The sequence below is a fragment of the Notamacropus eugenii genome, chromosome 6 (assembly GCF_028372415.1).
Source record: "Notamacropus eugenii isolate mMacEug1 chromosome 6, mMacEug1.pri_v2, whole genome shotgun sequence".
Lineage (NCBI taxonomy): Eukaryota > Metazoa > Chordata > Mammalia > Diprotodontia > Macropodidae > Notamacropus > Notamacropus eugenii.
The window spans coordinates 7,815,783-7,833,621 of NC_092877.1; the positions used below are offsets into that span (position 1 = coordinate 7,815,783).

The 17,839-nt window shown below is 44.1% G+C and overlaps 1 protein-coding gene across 4 annotated transcripts in view; it reads right to left on the minus strand.

The window, feature by feature from the left end:
* Positions 1-17,839, minus strand: part of TTC17 (tetratricopeptide repeat domain 17) — a 109,996-nt gene that overhangs the window by 44,652 nt on the left and 47,505 nt on the right. For all 4 annotated transcript variants that reach the window (XM_072618442.1, XM_072618440.1, XM_072618439.1 and 1 more), the window contains exons 12-16: positions 17,681-17,796; positions 17,364-17,529; positions 14,698-14,775; positions 14,314-14,538; positions 10,736-10,922 (exon numbers count right to left, since the gene is read on the minus strand). In XM_072618442.1, coding sequence (XP_072474543.1) covers positions 10,736-10,922; positions 14,314-14,538; positions 14,698-14,775; positions 17,364-17,529; positions 17,681-17,796 — 772 coding nt within the window. The remainder of the gene's footprint in view (positions 1-10,735; positions 10,923-14,313; positions 14,539-14,697; positions 14,776-17,363; positions 17,530-17,680; positions 17,797-17,839) is intronic.

Consider the following 17,839-nt stretch of genomic DNA (forward strand, 5'->3'; position numbering starts at 1 on the left):
GGCAGAATATATGTCCATGCGTTATGAACTTCCCCCAAATGAACACGTAAAGGTACCTTGAAATGACTGCTGTTTCCTAATTCCTTATCCTCCAGGGGAAGGGTGGCAGTTTATAACTGGGTGACAGGCAAGAGTGCTGCGTCATCCTTGTTGATGAGGACCACTTCAAAGTCACCTGATACTAACTTCTCTCAGGTTTCCAAGTTCTTTTTCTGTCTTTGATGGATGAGTTGTCAGTCTCAGATACCCCCAGAGTACTGACTACAAAGCAAGGCCACTGTGAACCAGGTGAAATAGGTCCAGGTTAAAGAGAACCAAATTACTCAAGCTGTTTAGGTTAAATGCTGCTGCTCAGCCAACCACATACTATCTCATGTCCTTTATTATTGGGGGATCTGCAAAATCCTTCCAATGGGTGATTCTGTTTGGAGTCAGAAAGACCTGAATTCAAATCCCACCTCAGATACTGATGTGCAACAGGGCAAGTCACTTAACCGTTCTCAGTTTCAGTTGCCTTATCTGCAAAGTGAGGGGTTAGCGATGGCCTCTAAGGTTGATGCCAACTCTACATCTATGATCTTGTGATTCTCTGGGCCTACTGGCATTAACATGACCTATTAATGGTGCTTGTTATAGGGCAGCAAAGTGAGGTTGATACTTGTTGAAACTACTGAATCAGAGTCACTTGGGTCACACGGTAATAGAAAGATGGCGTGTGGATTTTACTTTATTTGTCAAGGCAGGTAGTTGTAAAAATTCAGGTACTGTATTAAAAAAAATTCAAGCAGTTTCAGAGATTACTGCCAATTTTAATGAAACATTAAACATGGGTCTGATTTTGCTGAAGATTCAAAATTATGAGGAGGGAAACTGTGTCTAAGATGTCATAGCTGATACTTTCACTGACCTTGCTTATCACTACCTGTCAGCTCTAACCAACAATAAGAAATAATATCTGTGTGGATCTTTAGTTTCTTTTCAAAATGTTAGTCTTAAATTGGTATTCCCCAGGAAGGTTAAGTAATAATCATTTTTTGCAAAACCCATAATTGTGCCTAACCAAGGCAATACTTAGCAGGGAGGATCATTGATAATAGGTCTGTGAAGAAACAGAATACAATGTACTGAGTATTAGATGGTGAGAGGTTGGAATGTCTATTGAATTTAAGAGTGCTTTGTGAAACTATCACTCTATGGAAAGAAGTTACCTTGAAGATCACAGGATTCAGAGTGAGAATTAGCACAGGACCTTAGGATCAAAGCCTTAAGAGCTGGAGGCCACCTAGCCTAACCTCTCATTTTATCAAAGAGGAAATTGAGGCCCAGTTAGCTTAACCTCTGTTGAGTAATTTGTCCAAGGTCACACAGGTAAGGAGCAAAGCTGGAATTGAAGCTAGTCAGGGTTCTTTTCCATGGCAGATCACCTAGTCGGATCTCCTCCATTTACAAATGAAGACAGTGAGGCCCAGAGAAGTTTGATGACCTGCCTGAGTTCACAGGGGGAAGCAAGAAAGCAATCCAGTCAGCGAGGTAGGGCCGGAACCCCGTTACCCTCCACTTCTTGTTCTCGCGCCACAAACATGCTCACAAGCAAAAATAGGTAAACAGGTCAGCAGTGAAGTTTCTCCCTGCATCAGTATTGGACTTGGCTATTTCTCTCAGTTGTCTGTATAGACTCTTATTTTATGGAAGTCTACAAAAGAATAGCAAGACGAGCTAAGTTACTTAAAATGGAGACAGAGGAAGGAAATCATCTTGCAATTTTAAATTTTGTGGGGGTAGAGTGACATGTAGGCAGAATTAGGATTAACCACTCTAGGAGCCCAGCCAGGGAATCCCTGCAGAAAATAAATGTGATGATAAGCCCAGGGTGTGAAAGCAGGCAAGGAGCTCTGGGGTGCTGCCAAAAGTACACTTTAAATACTCCAAGATTTAACGAGGGGGTTTTCCATTATTAAAACACTACCAAGGCCTCTGCAGTTAAGGATTCATTCTACAGAAGTTGGGGATTTTGTAATAAAATACAGCCAATTACTGAAGTGTTCATCACTGGAGTTTCTAGAAAAATCTTGTCTGCTTGAGATACAAGGAGGTCAGAAACTCTAATGACAAACAACACAGTCAAAGGTGAGATGACACTGGGCTTGGGTCATGAGATTGAAGTTGGTTTTCCAGCAGTGTGGATGGGTTTGCTTTGGCAAAGGCAGCAAGGGGAGGGGTGCTGAATGACCCCACATCCAATCAGCACACAAGGTCCTTTTGGTGCTGGAACCCGGAAATAAGAGATGGGCCTTCTTCCCTTGTAAGGCTTTAGGAGGATGGCAAGGAATGGATGATGAAATGAAGACACTTTTTCTTTAGAGAAAGGAAGGACTTACACAAAATCCTTCATGAAGGACTCTAGTTTTGTTCTTCTAACTCTGGAACTACTGGAATTAATCTAAGATATGACTGAATTAAAAGTAAAGCAGCAATAGTTTTGGGAAACTGGACTTTTGAAAGAGACTGAAACTATTTCTCCAACTGAAACGACTTAATGAGAAACGTATTTAAACTATACAGCACACTGCTGAGTCACAGTGCAGACTGTGAAGACAGGTGTGGCAGTGGTTCTGGCTACGATCCTCAGTGGACTCAGAGGTCACTCCCCTGGGCTTCCCATGCATCTAAATCTAGCATTCCCTAAAGCTGGTACTTAAGAGAACAGTGTTCTAATGAGCAGAGAGGTGCCTTGGAACCAGGGAGATCTGCATTCAACTCTGACTTCAAGATACAGAATGGCTGTGTGACCTCAGGTAGGTCATTTAACCTCTCAATGCTCTAGGCTTGAGGTGGGCTGCAGGTGGCCCACAACATGCCCAAGTCCGGCCTGAACCAGATGAAAATGTAGTCCCTGACTTTAATGTGCTGATATATTAGTTAAAAAAAAAAAGAGACAGAGAAAAGAAATACACAAACTTGTGGTTTTCTAAGTCAATATGTGGCCTGCAGACATCCTTAAGTATAGGTAAGTGGCCCCCTTTGGATTAGTTTTTTTTCTGAGGCAATTGGGATTGAGTGACTTGCCTAGGGTCACACAGCTAGTAGGCATTACTTGTCTGAGGCTGGATTTTTACTTAGATCCTCCAGACTCCAGGGCCAGTGCTCTATCCATTGCACTACCTAGCAGACCTCCCATCCCCCATTCTCCTTTGAATTTGACACCAGTGCTCTGGACCATAAGCTGCAGAGAAGGTACAGACTTGCATTTGTTGAGGGAGTTTCCCTGTTTGGAAGTTCATTATCCCAAGGAAGCCCCAGGTCCATTCTCCCTCTCTGCCTCTCCTTAGCAGTTACGTAGAGACTCTGGTATCTCTGGAGGGATTTTAAAAATCTCAGGTACCAACAAAGTCAGTTTCTTGAAACCAATGCCCTCTGCTAAATAACCTCATGGAAAAGTAAGCTTGCTGTAAAGTAAGAGACAGGCTTGAAGAGCAGTATTTGTGTGAGTTCAGTATCTTTTTGCAGGGTGGGGACTACTGGGTGTGACACCTCTGGCGTAGGGACTCCCAGGGAGAAAGCTCCCTTTGCCTCTGTCCACAAAGCTGGGGGTTACCTGCTCTGTAACTGGAGGTCTTCAGAGCTGCCTGTGCTACTACAACACTACAAGCCTTGGGAAATCAGCCAGTCAGGATGGGGTGGAGGTGGAACTGGAACAGGGGGTCTTCACCACTCCCATTCTAGCTCTTCACTAACACTCCACGCTGCCCCTTTAGAGTGGCAACGTCTTCAAAGAGGAGACAAAGGAGAATCAATGAGAAGAAAGGAAATGTGTCCGCAGAGACTGTTCAATTGCTCCTAAGAAGCTGAAGGGTAGGGTGGCCCAGGAGGCAGACCTAATATGAAGCCAATACACCACAAGGCCAGCTGTTCGGGCCTCAGCACAAAGCCCGATGGTGTGAAGAAAAGCTTGGAGGTGGTCAAGGTCACATTCCAAATTTTGGGGATTGAGTTTCTTAAATGATGCTTTGGATGGGGCCCCGTCAGTCACTGCAACGTCTGCATGTGCACTAGATGGTCAGAGGGACCTTCCCCCTTTCCTCTTGACCTATGAACTCTGCAGTTTCCCAGGGACCCATCATGTGGCATGTGCTGAGAGAAGACCTACATTTCTCTCCTGCCACACCTTCACAATGAAGATGAGGACCCTCGGAGTGTTGCTTCATGACATTTTCATGGCAATGATTTAGAAGTACTTTGTCAAAGTTAGAGGAATTCCTCCTCGTGTAAGCTAATCAGAAGTTCTAATCAGACCTCCACACTGGCTTGCATGACTTTGCCTAAATGACCTCCCCACATCTTGGTTTCTTCACCTGTAAAACAGGGTTTTCTCTCACTCTGCTCTACTTGATATGAGGTGTTTGTGAAGGAAATAACTGAGAAAATACTGTGAGCTCTTGGGCCAAAAAAGGTGCCACAGACATTCAGGGTATGGCAGACAACGATCAGTACAACATTCTAGGAGTGTGATCCATAATTACACCACCCGAGCTGTGTTTCAGTGACCGGCCGAAGGACCATGACGTGGATGGTCTGGTTCTAGTGCACTGAGGATGGGCTCTGGGGACTTTTGTGGGAAATGATGTTGACTGAAGCAACATTCCCCAGGCCTCTGCCTGCAGACCCACTCCAGTTTGGTGTAGTAGGAGTCTGGGGGCGCTGGGATGGAAACTCAACGCACCAAACCCCTTCACTAGCAGCAAAAGGAGGTGGGCATGTTGGTAGTGTGCCAACAGTCATGAAATCATTTTTAAAAGAAGCACTAGGATTTGTTTTTAAAAAGGCAAACATCTACCTTTATTATGAAGAATCTGGCAAACAAGGACCTTTGATAGTAGGTAGAGTGTGTTAGGCATTCCACAAGAGGGCACTAGAAGGCAGGACAATTTTTTTCCCCAAAATTTGGATCATTTGCACAAATGCTTTAAGCAGCAAGCACTTTTGGAAATACAGAAACAAGGGCGAAAAACACACAGACTAAAATAATAGGCCAGAAGGCAATGAAACGAGTTATAGAAAGAGAAAAGATTTATGTAAACAATAAATTTGAATATGGAAACACTGCACTATAAGAATACATTTTGATGAAATGCAGACAGGGTAAACAAATCACCTGCACACTAGATTGGAAAAAAGCACATGCACATGACTGGAACACACTTGTACAGTTCAGCAATGAAAGTCCGCATGGATACATTATACTGAAACCCACACATTGTGCAGTGGCATCAAGACATCCAACATCCTGGCACCATAAGCTCAGAGCAGGTCTGCTGAGAACAAAGTACAACATTCACCCACAGAGAGAACAGCTATGGCCTACGAAAAATCATGGGCCACGTGGCTCAGGGGATGAGAAGCCTGGGACGCAGGAGCTGCAATGTCTAATGTCAGGCTTCTTTGTGGCAGACCCTTCCCTAATGCCACCTCACCATCTGTAAAAGCAGACAGGATAAGCTCACCGACACAGCTAAGGTCAAAAGATGAAAGGAGGAGGTGAAGAATCCACGCCAGGCCTATCTGCTTGCTATGTAAATGCTTATCAAAACGTGTCCCTTCATAAAACTGGCAACTTAAAAGGAGAGATGAGTGTGGCCTTTGAACCAGAGGCAAAAGAGGTTTGTCTGACTCAAGAAGAGAAGTTTAGGTCCCTTTAAATGTTGACTGCTCTATGGAGAGGTAGGAATTAGGGGCTGGGAAGCCTTCTAGGGTTGCCCAGATTGACTGACATTAGTAAACTTCCCAAAAGTTACAGTTTTTGAAACACTCAACGGAATAACTGTTGTGACTACTGCTGCGGTAGAACTACAGGCTGACTGTTAAACAGCACCTGGTCATATAATTCCTTTGATCATGTCCTGCATTTTCTAATGTAACAGAAATTGTGCAGTACTTAGGAAACGAAGCAGTAACGTGCAAATGCTACGAACACGGTGGAACACCATGGAACACTGCAGACAGCTTTAGCCATGGTTGAGTCAAGCCGAAGGATCTGATGAAAATATCAAATAATATTGTATGATGACCATTAGGAAAATATCGATATCAACATTATTATCAACTTGTGTGGACTGCTTTCGTCACCTCTAGACCTCTGTCCAGGTCCTTAGTTCAATCCTTGCTGACTCTTAATCCTCATACTTACTTCTAAACCTCCAAGGACCCACTATTTCACTGGGTTGGTAAGGCCCTCCACTGATGCAGATGGAAATCCCTCTATCCCTTAGATGGGCTTCATGAGTTGTTGTGGCCAAAAACTTTTATCACCTGGTGGTCACTCTCCTAGTGATGAGCCTCCAGACTTGGCTAGGTTGGTCCTTGTGGGAGAGAAACCTAGACTATTCACAGATCCATGCATTATACTTTCAGTCTGTCAAGTATGGTGGAGCAAAATTGTCATGCTTATATAGTTTTTAAATGGTCAGTTCTAGATCATTAGAAACGTAGGTTATTAGTTTTTTTCCTTGATTTTTTTGGGTAACAAGTTGTCTATCTTTCCTCCCTCCTTACTGTACAGTAAGACCTCTTGGGCCCTGAAATATAGCTTTTACTTGATGTTAAGTTTTTAAAAGTTAGTTCATTAAAAGAAAGGGGGAGACAACGAGTATGAAATGTGCTAATATTTTGGCTGGTTTGTTTTAGGGTTCACACATCTTATCCATTCCCTAATTTGGGAAACAAAAACAAGGGACCCCATTCCATGATATTTTCTGGTTTAAGTCTGAGAATGTGATCAGCTCATTTCAACATACGCGACTGATGAAACTGCGAAAGACTTCGTTCGTCAAATGGAGACAATCACATGTTTCTCACAATCGCCAAACTGAAACGCTTATCAAAGTCAAAGGGAAGAAATTCTCACTTTTGCCAAAATGACAAAATTCAAAATGGCTCTATCACATTCTTCTTTCTAGGATCTTTGAATTTAAAGCAGTGATATGGCTATAAAAATGATCTACACCAGAGAGATTTATTTGGTCTCTGATTAAGGCTGAGAGAGAGATGAAAACAAACAGAATTCGACTGTACAGTACAAACACACGATGGAGCTGGACAACGGCACTATTCTCCAAAAACGCTGAACCTGTAAAATAGTTTCAGGAACAAAAGTTTGGGAAAATCATAAAATAATTTTGCATTGATTTGGGCAGATTTTTATCAGTAATCCGAATCCCTGCTAATTCTTTCATAACATTTTAAGGTAATTTATTGGCATGCTGAATGAACTAATTGCAAAATCTCTTTATGGAGGCTAACTGTACAGATAGTACAATACCCATTTCCCTGTAAAATCTGTACAAATAATTGACGTGTGAAATCAACACAATCTACAAATATTTTAATTTCTACTCCCTCTCCATTAAAATGCTAAATTTATATTTTCTCAGATGGCATACAATATTTATTTGTTTTAAAAAGAGCCCCAATAAGTATATTTGGGTTATCACAAACATTTAGGACAATAGTTTGGAAGACTATCAGTGATTGTTCAAAATTATTAAGTGGTCAGAAAAACAATTCAAAAATGGGTTTCCAAATTGATTTTATTATTTGGGTCTTAAAATGCTAATTTGACTGCATGTAACATAAAAATAATTTTAGACCCAGGATGCATACATACACATATTAGAAAAAAAAAAACCCTCTGCTTTTGTATAGTGAAATGTGGCTGAGGATTCGGTTTGAAGGTTGTTTTTCCCCAACTCTCATGTAATGATGATCAGAGAGCCAAGAAGTTTGTGTGTGTGTGTGTGTGTGTGTGTGTGTGTGTGTGTGTGTGTTTTCATGCGGGGGCATGGGTGTGTTGCTCTGGATCTGGAATTTCGATGATGTAGGGAACCAGTGGCACAGAAATTCCCACCTTCCTTGTGCTGAGCATGGTGCCTGGTCCCAGCAGGTGCTTAATAAATGTGTTTCGGCTTGACTGACTCAGACAGGCATCTGGTGTGCAACTGTACAGTCTGAAGAGGTCTGCCTGGGGCCCTGACATTCAAGGTCACGCAGGGAGGACCTGACCCACAGCGTCTTCAGGCAAACATAGCAAGTTACTAAATCTTCCAATTTGGCCAAAAAACAAACAACCCCCAAAGAAAAAAGAAACAGGCCAAACCAGGCAGCCAGAAGACAAATAGAAACACCTGATTCTCAGCATTAAATGACAGCGCTGAGATGTTCCTTTGATGAATCTATCTGGTCAGTGAGGTCTCCCACACCCCTTAGGATGGCTCAGCCTGAACAGAGTAGGTACAGAAAGGAATGGGGCTCATTCACGTGCCAACTATAGGAGCCTGGCTTCTTTAAAGCTAGTTCACTTTCTTAACTGTTCAAAGAGCAAGGTCAGTGGAGTAACTGAGAAAGGGCAAACATTCAGTTAAGGAAAATCACAGACTGAAAGGATGTTTCCTGTCCACAATGACAGTCATTTACAAACCTTAAGAAGGCTAGGGTGGAGGGCCCTAAAATACTGGTTGTGGCAGAGTCTGGAAGCTTTCCGAAAGGCACAGCGAAACAGGATGCCCAAGACCTGTGTTCTAGTCTCAGCTCTGCCACTGACCAATGATGTGACCCTTAAACTTTCTAGGCCTCAGTTTCTTTAAATGGGAAAGAGAGATGATCATCCTTGCCCTATTTCACAGGGCTGTTGCAAGGATAGATTCATGGCATAATATCTGTGAGTCTTGGGAAAACAGTAAAGTGCTAAATGAACATCTGGAATTCTCATCATGATCACCTCCAGATTTCAGGTCTGCCAATACTGAGACTTCTCTTTGATGAGCCAATAAAAGCCTGGCTTCTGAATTCACAAGAGGGCCTGTCACCTCCTTACACATAACCAACGCACTTCATATTAACCTCAGCAAGGGTTTGCTGTGAAGGCCAAAATGCAAAAGGAGCATCTGAAAGATGAACCCAGGGAGAGTTCCTCCTCCCCCTCCTCTGGTCACACTCTGAATGCGCTTATTGCTGCGACTGGTGTCGAGGCCTTAGGGACTCTACACAGACCTGATCTGCAATCCTTTCCTGTGCTAGGCAAATAAAACTTCTCAACATCCTTCGGGAAAAGTACAAGAGCAAAGCATTTCCTTTCTTGTCATGGGAGGTGAGAACTAGTGAGAAGAAATGTCAAACAACTGAAACGCTGAGGCAAAAGCCTTCCAGTCTCTTCCGAAGGGGAGACGCCTTTTGGAAAGTGGAGTCACTGGATGCACCACAGAGGGACGCCAGAAAGAAAGGGCCACTTGTGAGCAGCTCAGCGCGAGAGTGAATGACTGTCCGTAAGGCAGTTCTCAGGCATCCGAGACGTGGAAAAAGCCAAGAATGTATCCTTTGGGATTCCAAAATATCCCACATTCTGGCACCTTTAAATTCCTGAGTCTTTTGCTTTCTTTGGATGCTCAAAAATACAGTAGCATTTTAAAGCTCAAGTACAGTTCTCACTTAACATATATTCACAGCACATAGATTTGCCTCCCCAAAGGTCTCTCTGGATCAGGCTCAGGCTCCAGCTGCAGTGCCCTGTGCCAGGGGTCCTCCATACTAGGCATAGAGCCCCAAGAGAGGAGGGATAGGTCTGTGGAAAGGTCCACTTAACGTCACATGAGAACCGGCCATACTACTGGATTGCAGTCTATAAACATACTAAGGAGTACTATATAATGGAAAAGCACATGGACTGGACTGGAGTCAGAAGATTTGGGTTCTACTTCAAATTTTGGGGTGAGGCCAGGTACAAATCACTTAACTTTTCCGGGAGTTGGTTTCCTCATAGATCAACTGAGAGTTGGCCAGGGTCATATCTAAGACTGCTTCCAGTTCTACAATCCTAGGACTGCTTTACACAGCAGGGATTCTTCACACTGCCAGTTTATCACTGCTTTCCATGCATCCAAGTGACTACAAAAAGTTCTTAGTCACTGATATGACATTTGGTTCTGCTTCTAACCAAGCTCGCCAGCTGTCTATTTCTTTTGCACTCAGATACCCACACACATTTTCAAAATTTAAACTGTGAAAGGCCTCAAAGATAAACAAAGACCAACTGAGCTAGTGGATCTAAACAAGAAGAAAGTAGTGGTAAATCCATCATTTTAGGATCATATATCTTCCTATAAAGTTGGCTACAAATAAGTCCGTGCTCAAGAATCAGAGCCCGCTTTCAAGTGTACAAGGAAACTGGCTCCCTCATGTTTTTAAGAGGGTCCCCTCAATCATGATTTATACAGAATGAAGATGAAAGCAATAAATGATTCTCCATCCGAGTGGAAGCATTAAAGTGACTCTGATGAATGAGCTTGCACCAGAGCTTTCCAGTTTCTAGGCATGAATTCAAGTTCAATTGTCTAAGGCACCCTAGGCTTTCTCCCTGTCCTCATACACCCACCTCCTGTTACTGGAGGGAGGAAACACTCTCCCATCACAATTTATGACATTAAAAGAAGAAATGGCAACCCTCAGCTTCATCCTTTAAAAGGCAGGGGCTAGGGTTTGCTAAGCATTTCACTGTTCCAGGTGGAAGACCTGGGTTCAGGCCTCACCCCCTAGTAGCAAAATTTCCAAAATTGTCACAATTATGGTCATCATGAAGAGCAGGGAACTCTCAGGAGAAAAACCCCCCAGCCTGTCCATCCCAGCAAGACTGGCAGGCAGGCCAGCCAGCCTCAGCTTGCCTCCCGGCCAGCACTTGACAGCTGCTTACCACTGCACGCAGATGAGGGGGTGGCGTACAGAAACGGGTAAAACTGCATGCAGCGGACCAGTTTCAGGCTGCCTTCACACTCCAGGCACCTGGTCGTCACGTTCAGAGCCTGCCGAAAGGCCTGAATCGCCCCACTGATGTTCTTCAGAGCAAGATAAGCATTTCCTAGGCTCAGAAACGTCAGGGGCTGAAAAGAAAGAAAAAAACCCCAAAGTCAATATGGTTGGGAATCCCTTTGTTCTTCAAGTTCCAAAACACCTACTGGGCCTCTTTCCCCTGGAAAGCACAGACTTCCCAAGAAAGTATGGCATCAGTGGCCACTTCACTGGCACTGGCTGTTCCTAAATGCAGGATGGCAGGGGACACCTTATTTCTAATGAGCAGCTAACAATCTTCATTTGTGAGCTGGTCACCTTTAAAAAACACTCCATCCCTAATGTTCCTGTGATTAAGTAGGTAAATCACCATTTAGAAGATGGTTTCAGAGAATGTTGACATTTGGGCCTCCTGACAGACAGCCTCACAAAAGGCACGAAGCACGAACTGTTTCACCAGAGTCTTCCTTTTCCTTCTAGCTTTGCCCACAGAATGAGAGGCTGGACAAGAAGGGAGGAAAGCTGAGAGAGAGGGCCATCTAAAATTCCATCAGGGGCTTGCTTGCTTCGTCAGTGCATCACTCTATGCCAGACTATGGCGTTACTACGCACTTCCTCACTGGAAGGAAGCACAACTGAACTTCGAGCTGTTAATTACTTCATGCCCTTTGCTCACTCTTCTTCCTCCAACAATAATTCAATTACACAAAAGTGTGATGTGAAAGCAGAATCTGTGCCATCAGTGATCCAGTTTTACAGCAGTAAAGTGATATTTAACATGCTAGGGTTAACTCGTAAGAAATGTCTCACTGTAACAAAGCAAAGGACAGCAAAACTCTCCCAACTTTAGCTCATGCAGTGAGCACTGTTCTTTTCAGATTACAGTTTAAATATTATATAGTGGTTTAAATCCCAACCCACAATTACGCATGACACTCAGATTTCCAAAGCATCTTCAGAGTTTGCATAAAGATCCTAAGTGCTACAATTAACACTTAGTCAGAATAATGACCATGCTAATGGGCTGGGGCAGTCAATGATTTCATTAGATGGGAATTAGCATTCATGGCTTGCCTTTGCCTTATTATTTTAAGATTCTGTTCTGTTTGGAGAAAAAACAGTTGCCTCACACCTCCCCTGGAGTGTCCCAGTGATGTGACCTTCCCGAAGTATTCATTCATGCACGATGGAGGGGACCGAGCGGCTGCTCCACTCACTTGTGCTCAGTTTCTGACCTACAAATGAGCCTGCACTTAACTGACTGGAGATAGTTTTCATTTTCAAAATAGCCTTCTCCAAGATCATACATCCTGTCTCATTTGCCATATTGTTTTGATTACTCAATTTATTGGCAAACTCTACAGCACAAGAGGCAAAAAATTTAGTCCCCAGAGGCTATGTGGGAGCTCAGTCTGGTTAGCAGAGGCAGCGCTGTATTCTATATGTTCAATATTTTTTCCCTGAAGTCTCCTCAGGTAACATCCCAAGGAACTGTCAAAGCAAATGTAGCACCTTCATCTACATCTCATCAAACCTATGCAGTTTTTCTTGTTCTCCTCTCCTATTCCTCCTAAAAGAAAATTCTCTCCTGAAGTCACTGTCGATGGGCCCCAAAACTCCTAGGACTGACACAATGTGAGGCTACTAAAAGGCACAAGGAATGGTCTTTATTTATTGTGAAGTAAGTGGAACTTCTGGAGGACTTTTGGATTCAGAGGAGTTCTGGAGAAAGAAGAGCGGGCTAAGGCCTGAAAAGAATTCAGAATTCAGAATGGTGACTTAGCTTTCCTGAATCCAAGGACAGAGGAAAGACCAAGCAGAGAATATCTATCAGCAGAACAAAGACATCAGCTGAGTCAGGCTTCAGTCAAACGAGAGAAATGCGGTGTCAACAGAAAGCCACAATGGTGTCTTTGGGATTCATAAAAAAAAAAAAAAACAAAAAAAACCTACCCTGCTTTTCCAAGGGAATCTAGGCAGCTAAGCAAAAATATGACCTGGGTTTAGGCTAGAAGTCAGATGAATTAGCAAAAATGGGCAGCAAACTCAAAAGTCAGGGCAAAAGAGGAACCCAGTGCCTGGAAACAGGGAAAAGCCTGAAAGAGATGGATGAATGTTTCAGATCTGCACCAAGCACAAGGCTGTGCTGTAACTGACCTCATCTGCAGATGCTTAGACCCTGGAATTCCCTTGCATTGCAGTAAAAATGGTCTGTACGGGAGTAGGGGAAGTGCCCCAATGGAGAAGAGCCAGGAGAGACAGGGAATATCATGGGTAAAAATATCTGGAGGAGGATATACTGATTCTCCCTCTGCCACATTCCCCTTCCCTCCAGCCCCCAGGGAGGTAACAGAAAGCTAACTTAAGGAAGCAGCCCCAAGAATCCATTCGGGGGAAGGGGTTCTCCTCACCATCCCTTCTAGTGCTTGCTGCTTATTTACTTTCTTTGGCAAACTGATCTGCAGCAGGGAGTAGAGGAGCCCTGGATTCTTTCAAAATTTGAGATTAAGCAGATTTGTGTATGGGGGAGGTGCAGCGAACAGCCACAACACTCTTCCTTAACATCCCCGGATGTGGAGCCAGGAGGAGTCTGAGAGATGTTTCAGGCCAAACACACCCATTGAAGAGGTGAAGACTGAGGCCTGGAGCCAGAGGCAACAGGAAAACACCGGCCTTTGAACTTTGAGTCACTTGTTCTCTGAACCGTGTCATGCTGTCTCTTGCCATCTTTTATGTATCTTTGGGAACATCATTCCTATGCATCGAGACCCCAGAGGGCATATTCATTTACCAAATATAAGAAATGGCTTAATATCTAAGGGGCTGCAGGTCAGAGAATAAGGGCCACATATGAATAAAGACTTCCTCATCTTTTCCTGGGCAGCAAGGTGGCATAGGTGATCAAAGTGCTAGGCTTGGGGTCAGAAACACCTGAGTTTCCTGAGTTCAAATCCTGCCTTAGACACTTAGTGTGCGATTCTGCACAATTCACTTAACCCTGTTTGTCTCAGTTTCTTCATTTCTAAAATGAGCTGGAGAAGATGGCAAACCGCTCCACTATCTTTGCCGATAAAAAAAATGCTAAATGGGGTCACGAAGAGTCAAACATAAAGGAAACGACTCAACAGCAACACCTTTTCTTATTGGCCAAGTCTGGCTTTGTACAGATAAAGGGATTGCAAAATCCAGCTTTAAAGCTAGTCCTGGTACTAAGCAGAAGGACATAATGTCTCGTGTGGGAAGGAGCCTGAGCTGATGGGGATTTCAGCTCTGAGGGGTGGAAGTCCTCTGCTGCATCACCCTCTGCTTAAATCTACCTTTAAACAACAGCACCGACATAATCTCCATTCATTGAGAAAGGAAAGAAATGACCATGTGCACACACACATGCCTTGTCTGACCCATACAGCTTCTGCAAACCAGTGGCATTGCTGGAAAAACGCCCTTGTGAGTAGGCCAGTAAACATGCTGTCTAAGTCTCACCTCAGAGCTATTGATGGCCAAAGCCTGGAGGAGCAGCTTGCTAGCTTCATGGTGAAGGCCGTAGTGCATCAAGAGGTTGGCTAGGTTCACAAGAGGAATGTCTTGGTGCCGAGGGGGAGCCAAATCCAGAGCTCTCTGCAAACAGGCGATGGCAAACGTGCTGTTCCCCAGGGCTCGCCAGTAGAGTCCAGCTTCATTGAACATGAACCACAAAGGCTCATTTGGCTAAGGAAAAAACCAAACACGTGGCCCGGAGATTCTGATTATTGGAGGCATATCCGCCACGGTCCACAATGGATATTATGAAGTTCAACTTGGCTTCTGGTTGTCATTCCCAAGGGTTTAAGTTTCAGATTCCCAAGTAAAAAGGTAATCTTTACTCACCTTATTGATGGCGTGAAATAAGAGTGTTCCTATTTCCTCCTCTGTGATAGTGTAATTATTAATACGGGAAAGCAAAATCTGAAAAGCACAAAGCTGACACTTAAAACAACACTTTTTGGAGATAAAAATGAAACATGCTGCCATACTGACATAGGACCATTGACTAAGAACAGGAAGGGACGTCAGGCCAGCTAGTCCAACCTGGTCATTTTGTGGATGAATAAGCCGAGATCCAGAGAGATTACATGTAGTGTCACACGTGGGATCTGAAGGCAATCCCTCTGATTCCAGAGTTCCCACACTGTCTCCCTCCCAAAGGAAGGGTCTCTAGAAACAGGTTGCTCAAACAGGTGAGAGGCAGTAGGACATAATGTAGAGGCCACTGGACCTGAAATCCAGAGACACGAGTCCCATGTCAGATACATAGTAACTGGTTGAACATGAGCAGTCATTTAACTTCTCTGAGCCTCAGTTTATACATCTGTAAAACGGTGATAATACTTGAAGCACTTTTCTTGGATTGTAAAGAAAGTGCTTTGTAAACCTTAAGAGCACTATATATATATGTGAGTTATCAGGAATGTTTACAATGCTGGATTGGTGGTGAGGTAGAAACAGCCTCTGGACTGGGATCGAAGGGGTCAAGCTCAAGTCATGGCTCCGCTATTCCCTTTGCGACCATGAGCAAAAAGGGTAACACTTGATGAGCTTGAAATCCAAGGCTTTTACCGTAACACGAATAGACTAGCAGGAGCGTGCACATCTACATGTAAGTACTGATGCCAATAGCAACTTGATGATTAAAAATGGGTATTTTTAGAAGCTCCTCTGATAAGAAATTATCAAACTGCACAGAAATATAAATGGAATTTAGAAAAATAACAAAACAACTGAAAATGGACATTAAGCATGGCCCCAGAGCAAAGCTAGGAGAAGCCATGCCTCCCTCTGCACAGCATGCGTGTACGATATCCCGATGGCAGCAGACTTTGGGGTGTGTTTGTCAGTATTGCTGGACTTTTTCCCCTTCCTTAAAAATTTTTTTGGGTGAGAAATGGCTCCTTAGGAAGGCAAAGGAGGGAGGATAAACTAAGAAATGTAGGTGATGTACAAACAAAAGTTTATGAGCAAAACTTATCCAAGACAAAAACCATTAAGCTGCTTGAGTGTGCCTCCGCTTTTGCTCCAATCACAGAATTTTAAGGCTGAAAAGGACTCAATGGTTATCGAGTTCACCCCTTGGAAAATAAACCCGTCCATCCTGCTCCTCCAGCCTTTGCCTGAAGGAGCCCAGTGAGGGGCTCCCAGCGGCTCCGGAGGCTGCCGGCCCTTCGTCAGAACCCTTTCCCTGGGCAGTGTGTCCTGACTGCAAGTGAAAGTTCATTTTTGGACTTTGAGGCACACTGCTCCTGGTTTGGCCCTTTGAAGACCAAAAGCACAAGTCAGATCCCCTTTCAAATCCAAAGACGACTTTCACATTCTGAGTCTTATCTTCGTGGCTTTAAACTGATCCTCACATGACACGGACCAAGCCTCTTCCTGACCGTGGTTGTTTCAGATGAATCAGCCCCCTTCCTACTGTGCTTGGGACCGAACACAACACTCCAGGGCCTGCCACCTCCTTATTCCTGGAAGCTAACAAGTACGAATTCCCCACCTCACATCAGTGGCTCACACGGAGCTCGCAGGGTGCTAACAATCCAAGGCTTTTTCAGACAAAGACTATCTCACCAAATTTCCCAAATTGTGAACTTTCAAAGTGGATTCTTTGAAGCTTGACTTGACTTCACCTTGAAGCATTTCAGTGCTCTAGCCTGTGGCAGTCTTTCTGGATCCTGACAGCTAGCTTTTCCAGGTTTGTGCTATCTGCAAAACTGAAAGGTATCCTATCTATGCCTTTATCCAAAGATGGCCTGGAAGTCAAGCAATGAGTGAGAAATTTTATACAAAACTGTATTCAACACCTGATGTGATAAAAGCATGTGATCCTTTCTGGATATTAATCTAAAGCCTATAATTAATATGCATCTGCGATCAATCCCACTTCCCATCTATCACCTCTTTGCTCGGCATCACCCAGAGTACTCCTGTCCTCAGTCTGCATGACAGTGATCTGCCCTTGCTTCTCTGTGGCTGTGTGACGAGTGCTGCGTTGTTTTCCCCAGGGTGACTGGGCAGCACCATGCTGCTCTCTGGTGACACTGGGAGATCCTGTGTGCACAGAACTCTTCCCCCACATACCACTATTACTATTTTTCATACAACATACTACCCAGCTGCTATGGAAAGTAAGGAGGTAAAATAAAGTAAAATAAGCCTGTGGACGTTTATTACATCATTTAGAGAAAGCCCACGAACATGTACATTGCTCTGCAACCATTTCCCCAAAACTGGGACCTGACACTTCAAAAGCCTGCGGAAACAGACAGACATCTTGGTCCTACTGATGTTTGGGGTCAAAGTGAAGGAGCTGAGGAACCTACACAAGTTACAGCTGTAGGAAAGAGCCCTTGGGCCCACGGGCATTTGTGGAACCTGGGTATTTTCTCCTCTTCCCTTGACTCTCTGCTTCAGGGTCTGTCTACTTGGCATTTGGCCCTACCCGTCGCTCTGCTGAAAGGCCAGTCAGAACAAAAGCAACCATTGTCAAATGAAGCCTGCCTTACTTGCCGTGCGTAGTCGTCTGGCATCTTAAATTTCAAATCCAGATGACTGTCTAGTTCTTTGAATTCAAGATACGGAGTCCAGCTGTTCCGGAGGCCAGTGGCAGAGGAGCAGTCTGGGGCATGGACCTCTCCTCCCAAAAGGCCTGTATCCAGCTCTGTACGAGTCCTGCCAGAAGAAAAAGGAGCAAGTTTTAGATCTCTAGAGGAACAAATGTTTCCCTTCTTAAGTGAAGGTTGGCAATCTTAATGAAAGTGCCTGCTGGTGGTCACATGAATCACGCAGAATCAAGTGTTTTGCTCAATTTCTCATCACTTGCCTGAGTCCTCGGTTTTCTGGAGGTAAGAAATAGGTTGGCAGTTCATCACCGGGAGGGACTGCTGGGTAACTTTCTGCACAGTCTGTTCTTTTGGGCCACAGAATATGCTGCTTGTCCTAAGAGAGAAAATTTCCCCTAAGTTTATTCTACTAAATTCTC